The following is a 12025-nucleotide window of genomic DNA, read 5'->3' as shown; positions in this document are numbered from 1 at the left end:
TTGATTTGTATTTGCATAACAGAACAAGGGAATAATTAGTGGGAAAAGGAGAAGTGGAAGAACTGAGTGATGGATGGGGATAGTGAGGCTTACCACTGGTCTGTGGCTTTTAATATTACTTTGATTTGTGAACCTTGAGAATGTGTCACTCATTTGAAAATAAATTTAACTTTTTAAAGTATTCATTCGGATGACCTTAGAAGTTTTAAAATTTCCTATCCTAAGATTGTAATTCTGTAAAACAAAAGTAATGGGACATAACTTCCATAGAAAAATCACATAGCTCTTAATGTAGAGATATAAAACTTAACTGGCAGAGTGTTCATGTAAAGCTCTATTTCCCAACTAATGCTTACATTGCCATATTCTCTTTGAGTGTTCTTGCTATGTCTTAAGGGTAGACTCTTTGACTCATCCTCATAGTGAACTCTGTCACCTTCCCTCTCCCTATCATATGTTTCATTCCTCCAAACTAGAACCCCCTCAAAAGTCATATGACTATTTTGTTGGCATTTAAATTGTGGCAACCAAATGTCACTGTCACTTTTTCTTAACTTGTCATAATCATAATTGGATATTTTTTTCCTCCAAAGATCAGTTCTCATGCTGATCACTAGAGCCATGTCTTTGTGTGTCTTTTTTATTTTTATTTTTTGTTAGTAATTCAAAGTAGTGTTCTTGCCTCCTCTCCAGGTGTGCTGTGGAGTTTTTAAGTTTATAAGAAAGCCATAGGAAAATAAGTGTCAAGCTCAGTTTTTCACACTGACTGTACATTAGAATCACCTGAGTGCTTTTAAAAACAACAACAACAAAAAACAACAACAACAAAAAAACTGATGAATGAACCTTACCCCAGACCAACTGGAATAGAATCGCTAGAGATATATCTCCATTTGTATGTTTTCCTTTTTTTAGAGATAGGGTCTTGCTCTGTCGCCTAGGCTAGATTGCAGTGGTACAGTCATAGCTCACTATAACCTCGAACTGTGGAGCTCAAGTGACTCTCCTGCCTTGGCCTTCTGGGATTACAGGCATGAGCCACTGCACCTGGCTCCATTTGTATTTTTTAAACCTTGCCATTGGAGAATCACTGTTCTAAAAGTATTTCAGTTAATTTGAAGATTTAACTATCTCAAACTTTATTTTTACAGGCTTCTGCGAAAAGAGGAAGTTTGGAAACTAAAGATGATATTCCATTTCGAAAAGTTCTTGGTAATCCAGGTAGAGGATCGATTAAGACTGTAGCAGGAAGTGGAATAGCTGTTACTCGGACGATTCCTTCTTTGACATCTGCATCAACACCTCTTAGATCAGGGTTGCTAGAAAATCGGTAGGAGAGACTTTTTTTTCTTACTCATTAGCTGTATCTGTTTGTAAATGTCTTTTAGGCCTTTTAGAAATACCAATAATTTGAGGGGAAATAAAGTACAGAGTACATTTTTGGTAGATGTAGTGATTACAAGTGTTTGTCAATGTAGTTTATGTCACTGACACTTATTGAGCATGAAAATATACAGCATATAAATTTAAATATGGGCCAGGTGGGATAGCTCATGCCTGTAATCCCAACACTTTGGGAGACTGAGGCAGGCCAAACATGAGGTCAGGAGATTGAGACCATCCTGGCTAACATAGTGAAAACCCTTGTTTACTAAAAACACAAAAAATTAACCCAGCGTGGTGGCAGACGCCTATAGTCCCAGCTACTCAGGAGGCCGAGGCAGGAGAATCACTCGAACCTGGGAGGCAGAGGTTGCAGTGAGCCAAGATCGCACCACTACATTCCAGACTGGGGTGACAGAGCGAGACTGTCTGGAAAAAAAAAAAAAAAATGGTTTAGAGAATTAAATAATAGTAGTCCCATTTCCTGTCCTTAAGTATGTTGGTTTATGAATTTTTGTGATATGAATTATGGCTTTTTAAAAGTAACCTCTTCTTTGTTCTCTGTAGTACTGAAAAGAGGAAAAGAATATCAACTGGCTCAGAATTGAATGAAGATTACCCTAAGGAAAATGATTCATCATCGTAAGTTAATTTAAGGGCCTTTATAGTGTTAGAGCAGTATTTCTTAGACTGGTATTTGTAACCCCTGGGGAAGATTGGGGAAATGGTTTTAATTTATCAGAATTCCAAAGATGGAAGAGCAGAATTTAAAGTGGTTTGGTGACAGTAGAATGTGGCTCAATAGAGAGGGAAATTAGCCATTGCCATTGCTTTGATCATTTCATTGCATTTCTCTTATCCTGCCTTTTTTTAAAATCTGCAGTACTTAGTGGGAGAATAGAACTGAAGAACTCTAAACAGATGTTTCTTGCTGGCTGCTGTTTTAGTGTGAACCCCTTCTTGTCTTCTTTATGCTTAATTTAAAAAAAAATTTACTTTTTTACTTTACTCATGTAAAACGTCAGCCTAGAGGTTAAAGGATGTGAGCCTATGTGTTCTAGGCAAGTAGCATTAATCTTTCAGAGGTGTTTTCTCCGTTGAACAAAAGGGAATAGATCAACCCAGGGTGCTCACCAACTCATAATCATCATCCTCATTTTGTGAGGTTTTGTTTTTTTTTGTCTTCTAGGGGAGAAAACTAATTATACAGTTATCAGTTAAAATCTCAATTAATACCTTAACAGAATCAGTTGGTAGATAGTTAATTGGTACTTGAGGTCAAGGGGTCACCAGAAAGGAGTTGGGAAAAAGCCAAATAAACTTCATGTATTAATTGATTTGCTGCTGTAATATATGTAAAAGTCTGAGTAGGTGGTAGGACTGGTATCTGAAACTATAATCACCATGGACCCAGATTCTTTCTGTCTTATTAATCTGCCATCCTTAATAAGCAGCCTCCATTTTGTGGACCGAAGTAGCCACTTCAGTCTCTACTTTCATGTCTCCATTTCTATTAGTGGAAGAGAGCACAGGGAGGGCATACCGTTTTCCTTAGGCTGGAAATTGCATATACCACTTTTGTGCATATCACATTGGCCAGAACTTAATCACATGGTTATATCAGGTTATGAAAAGGTCTGAGAAATATGCCTGTGTTCCAACTGTTGTGGCAAAAGGGTACAGTGGTTATTTAGGGACAACTAATACAACTAATAGTCTGCCTTAGTTTGCCCCTACGGCCACTGAAATAACCCAGTTCACTATTCTTCCATACATAGAACACCCTTTCCTCTATCCAAATGGAGAAGAACGCCAAATCTCATGAGAACATTGTATCCAGCTCAGAGTCTAGGATCTTTGGGTGATCCTTCTCTCTGGGTGCAGTCTTCTCTCTAAGGTCCAAATGTACCTTGGACCGTGCCCCTCATGGTCTGATACCTAAAAACTAAAAGGCAAGTTAATTTGCATTCCCCGCTCCAGACCTCATGCACACATCATTATACATTGCTGGAGAAGGAACAGAATAATCACAATAAAAATTTCTGTTTAAAATAGACAAGAATAGGAAACTGCAGGGGTCTTGGGTCTATAGCAGTGATAAAATCTTGCGAGGTGGAAATTGTGAGGACAGTGAAAGCGATGGAATAAGTTCCTGGTTAGTCCATCTAGCAGTCTGATTCCGTTGTCTGGGAGAAACCACCTTGCCCATTGTACTCCATGTGACCCCTGGCTTTACCCTCTGGCAGGTTTTCCTTGTTTGTTTTCTTTAAAGGCCACCACCAAAATAGATTTTGAAGACTGTATTTTTCATCAAGGCCATATAGCTTTTATAGCCTGCTTCATCCAAGTTTAAAGATTCTTTAAAGATAAAACAAGCAGGCTTGAGAAAGAATTGGGGCCAATATATGTATATGTTTTTTAATTTTTTTTTTTTTTTTTTTAAACGGAGAGTTGTTCTGCTGCCCAGGCTGGAGTGCAGTGGCATGATGTCGGCTCACTGCAACCTCTGCCTCCCAGGTTCAAGCAATTCTCCTGGCTCAGCCTCCCATGTAGCTTGGACTACAAACGGGCGCCACCATGCCCAGCTAATTTTTGTATTTTTAGTAGAGACAGGGTTTCACCATGTTGGCCAGGCCGGTCTGGAACTCCTGACCTCAAGTGATCTGCCCACCTCGACCTCCTAAAGTGCTGGGATTACAGGCATGAGCCATTGCACCGGCATGTTTTGTTTTAACATACTTTTAAATTTTGAAATAATTTAATTTGCAGGAAAGTCACAAAGATAACATAGAATGTTCCTGTATACCCCTTACCCAGCTTCTGCTAATGTTAATATCAAAGTTATTTTCTCATAAAACTGACTGTCTAGTTAACTCTTACCATTGCCTCAGTTTGAGAATCAAAAGCAACTGGATATTTTTATCCCATGGTCTCCAATTACCAGACAATTTTGATTCTAGGCTCTTGGCACAGACAGCTATGTTGTTTTGTTTGTTTGTTTTTGCTTTTTGGTTTTTTTTTTTGAGATGGAGTCTTGCTCTGTTGCCCAGACTGGAGTGCAGTGGCATGATCTTGGCTCACTGCAAGCTCTGCCTCCCGGATTCACGCCATTCTCCTGCCTCAGCCTCCCAGGTAGCTGGGACTACAGGCTCCCGCCACCATGCCCAGCTAATTTTTTTTTTTTTTGTATTTTTAGTAGAGACAGGGTTTCACCTTGTTAGCCAGAATGGTCTTAATTTCCTGACCTTGTGATCTGCCTGCCTCAGGCTCCCAAAGTGCTGGGATTACAGGTGCGAGCCACCGTGCCCATCCTTTTTTTTTTTTTTTTTTTTTTGAGACGGAGTCTTGCGCTGTCGCCCAGGCTAGAGTGCAATGGTGCCATCTCAGCTCACTGCAACCTCTGTCTCTTGGGTTCAAGTGATTCTTTTGCCTCAGCTTCCCAAGTAGCTGGGATTACAGGCGTGCACCACCATGCCTGGCTAATTTTTGTATTTTTAGTAGAGACAGGGTTTCACCATGTTGGCCAGGCTGGTCTCGAACTTCTGACCTCAGGTGATCTGCCCTCCTTTGCCTCCCAAGGTGCTGGGATTATAGTCATGAGCCATCATGCCTGTCCGCTATGTTTCTTTTTTTTTTTGAGACAGAGTCTCACTCTGTCTCCCAGGCTGGAGTGCAGTGGCGTGATCTCTGCTCACTGCAAGCTCCGCCTCCCGGGTTCACGCCATTCTCCTGCCTCAGCCTCCCAAGTAGCTGGGACTACAGGCGTCCGCCACCACGCCCAGCTAATTTTTTTGTATTTTTAGTAGAGACGGGGTTTCACAGTGTTAGCCAGGATGGTCTCGATCTCCTGACCTCGTGATCTGCCCGCCTCGGCCTCCCAAAGTGCTGGGATTACAGGCATGAGCCACCGCGCCCGGCCTGCTATGTTTCTTTTCATCACTGGTTGCAAGCTGATTAGCTTTGGCCTAAATTTATATGTCTCAAATAGGACCTTGTTGAAAGCAAAAAGAAGCACTAACACAGACCAGTATCCTTAATTGTTGTACTCTTTTACTGTAGAGCTATAGGTTCAGTGAGTATGAGATCTGCCTTTCAAGACGTTAATATGACCGTATTTATCAAATATTTTACTAAGGCATAAAATGGTCACCACCTTTCTCATCTGTAATATCGGTATTCTTACCTCCCTACCCTCTTACTAAGCCACTGCTACGTACTTTAGGTTTGTTACTGTAGCACCCCACTTTTAATAACAAATTTTGTATATTCAAGGTCTAGTTGAAGGGAACAAAATTCACTCTAGCGAGTTTATGCACAAAGGTATTTGTACACAGTAAGTATTAAATGGCTTACAGAATCATTAGGATAGTTGAAAAGACAGGCTCTAAGTTAAGTTTTCAGGAATTATTTTGAGAGGTTTGCCTCAAACCAGATCACCAAAGATGCTCCCAGCTATTCTATCATTAAGCTAACAGCTGAATTGGAATCTATCATGAAAGCTGTCATCTCTAGAACCATGCTGTCACTTCCAAGATTGGAAACCCTGTACAGAAAAACCAAGGTGATATTTAGCATCAAAAATAGTGGAATAGTAATGCTTTTTCCTTATTTACACTTTCCAGATCTTGCATGTAATTGCCTTATTTTATTTTATTTTATTTTATTTATTTTTAACAACAACAAAAACAAATTTATCTTTAATTATATCAATATTTGTACATATAAAGACAGGTTGAGTCTCAGGATCCTCAAGCCCCAATAGCTAATAAAAAAGGTAAGATAGTAACCTATCTTACCTGGCCCTAAAAACTGGCATCCTCGAGCCCTGACAGCGGCCCATAGATTGGCAGACAACTGCTGAGGGTTCTGGTGTTGTAATATCAGTTCTGTTACAGTTCTTTCTCCGAGGAAACGAGCTGCTCGTGTGGCTCTTACGCGACCTTCTTCCTCCATCAGTTGACAGTTTACAAGTGTCACCAGTTTCCTTTGCATTGGATGGCTCAGTGCACTCTGGTTCAAACTAGCTACACCTTTACCTCCACTTCGTGGTTTTAAGTAGAGTGCCAAATCCTCAACGCATTTCTTTGCAACCTCATAGTGTTTATTCTTACCTAGATTACTTAACTTAATTGACTGATGAGCTGGTACCTGGGCTCCAACTAACTGGAGAAGTGCAAAGTTGATAGGAAGTACATCAATATCTGTGTTGATGGCAGTCTGGTCAAAAGGACAAGCTTTTCGATGAAGTTTATTCAAGCAGGTCTTGCAAACAGTGTGTGAACAACCTAAACTGATGGGTTTGTGCACATTCTCATCAAATTCATTATAGCAGATTGGACAGGACAGAAATTCTGTCCATTGAGCTGCCTGCACAGGCATTGTGGAAGCTGGATGCTCGGGTTAGCAGTCTAGCAGATCATTATTTTGCTGTGTAGTGTTTTGTAAGCTGAGGGGGCCCGGGTGGGGTCGCTAAGGGCGACGGAGGCGCCTCGTCTCGCCGAGGCAGAGCTTGGCGGAGATTTCATGACCTCAAACTCCATCGGGAGCTACAGGGACAGCCCCGTTGGCTGTCCGCGACGAGGCCTCCTCCTCCTCCTCCCTCTCCCTCCACCTCCACCTTCTCCTCCTCCTCACCACGGAGGTGGACCTCAATTGCCTTATTTTCGATCTGATCCAGAACACTAACTAAGAAATGTAGGGTTACTTTATTAGCATTCTTGTTTCTGCACATCAGGGAGGTACACCAGAACGTGGTTGTGCATGCCAGTCTAGTACATTGACTACACTTTTGGGAAGTCCCAGTTGTTCCGATTAGAAGTCTGTCTGATAAGCACTAGGTTACTGATCCTTGTTCTGGGTTACTAATACTTTTTACACCATCACATCTAGATTTTTTTTAAGTTTGCACTCCTTAGAAGCTGACCTAGATGAATATACTTGTGCAAATGACATTTAAAGCAGTGCTTATAGAGGAGACAAATAACAGAGTGGGAGAAGCAGGCCAGAGAAGAAGAGGAAGCCAAGGAAGAGTGTGATCTCAGGTAAAAGTACCACAGAGAATAGGCTTCATCTTGATCTAGCAGGGAAACTCTTGGGTTGTCCCAGCTTGAGGCAGGGAGACTGGGCTTTCATATTTTCATACTGGACCGTCTTTGGTTACCAGTTGCTCTGGCTCTGTCCAGGTGGGCAAAATGTTTTAAGTAGTTCAAATGCAGTCCTCTGAAGAACTACAGATGCTGACTGGTGAACCACATTGAAAATACACAGTTTAGGGGTGTGTAAAGGATAAAAAGGATCTTAGGGACTCTGATGGAACATCACTGTTGTCCACTAAAAGAGTTGGTACTATAGTTCCCCCTTCCCCTAGCTTGTACCGTTTATGTTGAATCCTGTCTTGTATTAAGTTTATTCCATTTTGTCATGGATTCTTCATATTGTTGCTTCCCACTTCCGGGGAAGAATCTTCCAAAAGGAGGCTTAGTGGGATTAACTACAGTGTGTTGCTGCAGGTGATCTTAGGGCCCATATTGACATCTCTTCCTACCATCAATTCCATGCTTCCTCTATTAACACTTCTGCTCATCTTGATGGTTTGACTGAATGGCATTACCGAGATCTTCATCTGAGGGATTTGAGCCTTTAGTCACCATATGCTTGTCAGGCTGTGGTTGTTGTAATTGCCCATTATAATTACATGAGAGCTATGCTCATTGAGCATGAGAGCATTAAAAGGCACCCTAGTGAATCCCCCTTATTCCAGATAAATTCCTCACTGCCCTCATTATATAGCAGCAACCCTTCTTCCTTATAATAGTCATTTACCCCTGCCAGTGTGGTGACTCCTTTCCTTTTCTGTGAATCTGCCTGCATGAGGAGCTCAAAATAACTAGGTAACAGCCATAACTTCAGGTTTAATTGTTCTTTAACTGTCCTTCTTGATTAAAAAGCACCCCCTCTGGGAACCAAGACCCACAAAATCTAATTTGGAGAGACAGCACAAATTCTCCAAGTGAGTTACTGAAAAATAATGGTAAATGGGGCTACTCCTGCTTCTACTTCTTGGTTGCTGGACCCATGTATTTTTTATAAATGGAATAATTTTGTTGGTATCTTGAAGGCCACCCCATTCTTAATGAGATCCTCTGCATACTGCACTTTTAAAGGGTATTGCCGCACTTTATCAGTCCAGCAGCTTTGGGGTAGTACTGTATGTGGTAGGAACTGTGGATCTTCTGGTCATATGCTGTTGTTGTACCTCCTATTCTACAAAGTGGAATCCTCGTTCTGAGTTATTATGTGAGTTTTCTTGTTAGTGAATGAGATACTCCTGTGAGTCCTTGGATAGTAATGCTGGTCAAGGCACTGTAGACAGCATAGGCAAATGTATATAGTAGTTCCCCCTTATGCATGATTTTACTTTCTATGGTTTCAGTTACCTATGGTCAACCTTGGTCTAAAAATGTTAAATGGAAAATTCCAGAAATAAATAATTCATAAGTTTTGTTTTGGTTTTGAGACAAGGTCTTGCTGCAGCCCAGGCTGGAGTGCACTGGTGTGGTCATAGCTTACTACAGCCTCTAACTCCTGGGCTCAAGCAGTCAAGCCTCAGCCTCCCAAATAGAACTGTAGGCATGTGCCACCATGCCTGGCTAGTCTTGGCTATTTTTATTTTTGTAGGGATGCAGTCTTGCTGCATTGCCCAGGCTGGTCTTGAACTCCTGGCTTCAAATAATCCTCCTACCCTGGCCTCCCAAAGTGCTGGGATTATAGGTGAAAACTACTGCACCTGGCCCTAATACATAGGTTTTAAATGGTGCACTGTTTTTAGTAGCACAATGAAACCTTGAGCTTTCCCATTCTATCTGGCCTGAGCTGTGAATCATTCCTTTGTTTAGTGGCTCCACACTGTATATGCTACCTGCCCATTAGACACTTAGTAGCCATCTTGGTTATCAGACCAACTGTGAGACTATTGCTGTGTTTATGTTAAGTAACCCTTATATTACTTAATAATTATCCAAAGCATGACAGTAGTGATGCTGGCAATTCGGATGTGCCAAAGAGAAACTGTAAAGTGCCTCCTTTAAGTGAAAAGGTAAAAACTCTCAACAAAGAAAGAAAAAAAAGATTTTTCTTTTTTTTTTTTTTTTTGAGACAGAGTCTCACTCTGTTACCCAGGCTGAGGTGCAGTGGCGTGATCTCAGCTCACTGCAACCTCTGCCTCCTGGTTTCACACAATTCTCCTGCCCCAGCCTCCTGAGTAGCTGGAATCACAGGTGTGTGCCGTCATGCCCAGCTAATTTTTGTATTTTTAGTAGGGATGGGGTTTCACCATGTTAGCCAGGCTGGTCTCGAACTTCTGACGTCGTGATCCACCCACCTTGGCCTCCCAAAGTGCTGGTATTATAGGCATGAACCACCACCTGGCCAGGTTTTTTATTTTTTTGAGACAATCTTGCGCTATTACCCAGGCTGGAGTGCAGCGACACAATCTTGGCTCACTGCAACCTCCGCCTCCCGGGCTCAGGCAATCCTTCCACCTCAGCCTCCCAAGCAGCTGGGACTACAGGCATGCACCACCACACCTAGCTAATTTTTGTATTTTTTGTAGAAATGGGATTTCACCACGTTGCTCAGGCTGGTCTCAAACTCCTGAGCTCAAGTGATCTGCCCGCCTCAGCCTTCCAAAGTGCTGGGATTACGGGTGTGAGCCATCGTGCCCCTTTGCTGTGGTTGCGAAGATCTATGGTAAGAATGAATCTTCTATCCATGGAATTGTGAAGAAGGGAAAAAAAATGTATGTTAGTTTTTGTGTTGCACCTCAAACTGCGAAAGTGCAGCCACAGTACAGGGTAATTGCTTAGTTAGAATGGAAAGGGCAGGTCAGGCACGGTGGCTAATACCTGTAATCCAGCACTTTGGGAGGCCAAGACAGGTGGATGGCTTGAGTCCGAGTTCAAGACCAGCCGGGGCAACATAGCAAGATCTCATCTCTACAAAAATTAGCCAAGTGTGGTGACATGTACCTGTAGTCCCAGCTACTTGGGAGGCTAAGGTGGGAGGATCGCTTGAGCCTGGGAGGCAGAGGTTGCCGTGAGCCAAGATCACACCACTGTATTCCAACCTGGGCAGCAGAGCAAGCCCCTGTCTCAAAAATAAAAAAATAAAGTAGCATTAAATTTGTGGGTGGAAGCCATGAACAGAATTTGTTCCAGTTGGTGGTAGTTAAGTGCAGTACTATCTGTGGTTTCAGTACTATCTGTGAATGTCATCATATTCATTGTGGATCTTAGAACATGTACCCTGAAGACAAGGGGGAACTACTCTGTCTAGAATATTGTCAGTCCCAATAAGGATTAATTGCTGTCTTTTTTAGTGTGGAAAAAATCTGATATAATCAATTTGCTACTAAATGACTGGTTTCCTCAAGGGATGCCCTTGGATCAGGGACTCGGTCTTTTCTGTTAACCAGTTGGACATTAAGCAGCCACAGTAGATAAACCTTGGTGAAGGGGAACCCATTTTTTATAGCTTCTATCTGCCACCATAGCTGTTATATTATTCAAGGTCCCTTTGTGGAAATAACGGAATGTCTAAGGACACAAGCTGGCTGACATGCACTGGACATATTATTCATGGTCCCTTTGTAGAAATAACAGAATGTCTAAGGACAGAGGCTGGCTGACATGCACTGGACAAGTTATCCTGCTGATTGTTTAGTGTCTCTTCAGTGTTGTTCTTTAGTGAGCATTAACATGTAAAACAGATCACTCTTTGTCCATACTCCCATAAGTCTATCCATATACCTCTTCCATAAATCATTTCTCTCTGATCTTCCAGGCTTGCGCGTTCCGAGCCCCTGACTATTCATCCTTTGCCACCACCCAGGAATCCATGACCCACTTCTCTCTCCATACAAAGTAGATGATGAGATGCATGTCTCAAAGCTCTGCACAGTGGAGGATTTCCCCTCACCACTATCTTTCAAGGCAGTCCCTTAGTGGGACTATCGTGCAGCATTAATTTATTTGCAGTTTGTACCAATGTACCAAGATGACCTATCCATTAATCAGGCCCAGGTTTACTCCTCGTTTCAGCTTGACATTAGAAATGCCCCTAAGGCATGTTCTTGTCATCTCTGCTTTCTTACTTGGGCCCAATTCCAATATACCTGCTTCCATTTTATGATAGATTGCTGTTGTACTCTCCTGGTCTTATGACTTCATGGGTGTGATAGCACCCAGCTCCTGATAGTTAGCTCTGATTGCACAGTCCCTTGATGACCATCAATCAGTCAGATGCTCTGTCTCTTCCAGGGCTTAATAATATGCCAAGAGTAATATGCCGTACTTTACAGATGAGGTATAATTTTTGGCTGCAGACAGCATGGTCTTGCTCTACAAGGTCTGGACTGCAACTCTCCTGTGGGTGACTCTACACATTGTCTTTGTCCTTTAAGTTGGTAATTGGCTCAACTGAGCCTGTCTTCTCTCTTGAACACAGAAATACTTAGCATCAACCAGTCAATACCATAGTCTTTTTGATGATTATTTACTCCATATCACTTGCATCTGTTATCTGTTGCTGTATCCAAACCACTCTAAAATTTAGTGACTTGAAATAGTAACTATTCATTTTTGCT

General features: G+C 41.9%; 1 protein-coding gene across 3 annotated transcripts in view; it reads left to right on the top strand.

Annotated features, from left to right (window-relative positions):
• USP37 (ubiquitin specific peptidase 37) overlaps nucleotides 1-12025 on the top strand; it is a 125752-nt gene that overhangs the window by 22056 nt on the left and 91671 nt on the right. For all 3 annotated transcript variants that reach the window (XM_025403914.1, XM_025403915.1, XM_025403913.1), the window contains 2 exons: nucleotides 1152-1330; nucleotides 1951-2025. In XM_025403914.1, the coding sequence (XP_025259699.1) occupies nucleotides 1152-1330; nucleotides 1951-2025 (254 nt within the window). The remainder of the gene's footprint in view (nucleotides 1-1151; nucleotides 1331-1950; nucleotides 2026-12025) is intronic.

This window comes from Theropithecus gelada, chromosome 12, assembly GCF_003255815.1.
Source record: "Theropithecus gelada isolate Dixy chromosome 12, Tgel_1.0, whole genome shotgun sequence".
Classification (NCBI taxonomy): Eukaryota; Metazoa; Chordata; class Mammalia; order Primates; family Cercopithecidae; genus Theropithecus; species Theropithecus gelada.
The sequence above is the reverse complement of the archived record's forward strand: the minus strand, read 5'-3'. Positions and strand labels throughout refer to the sequence as shown.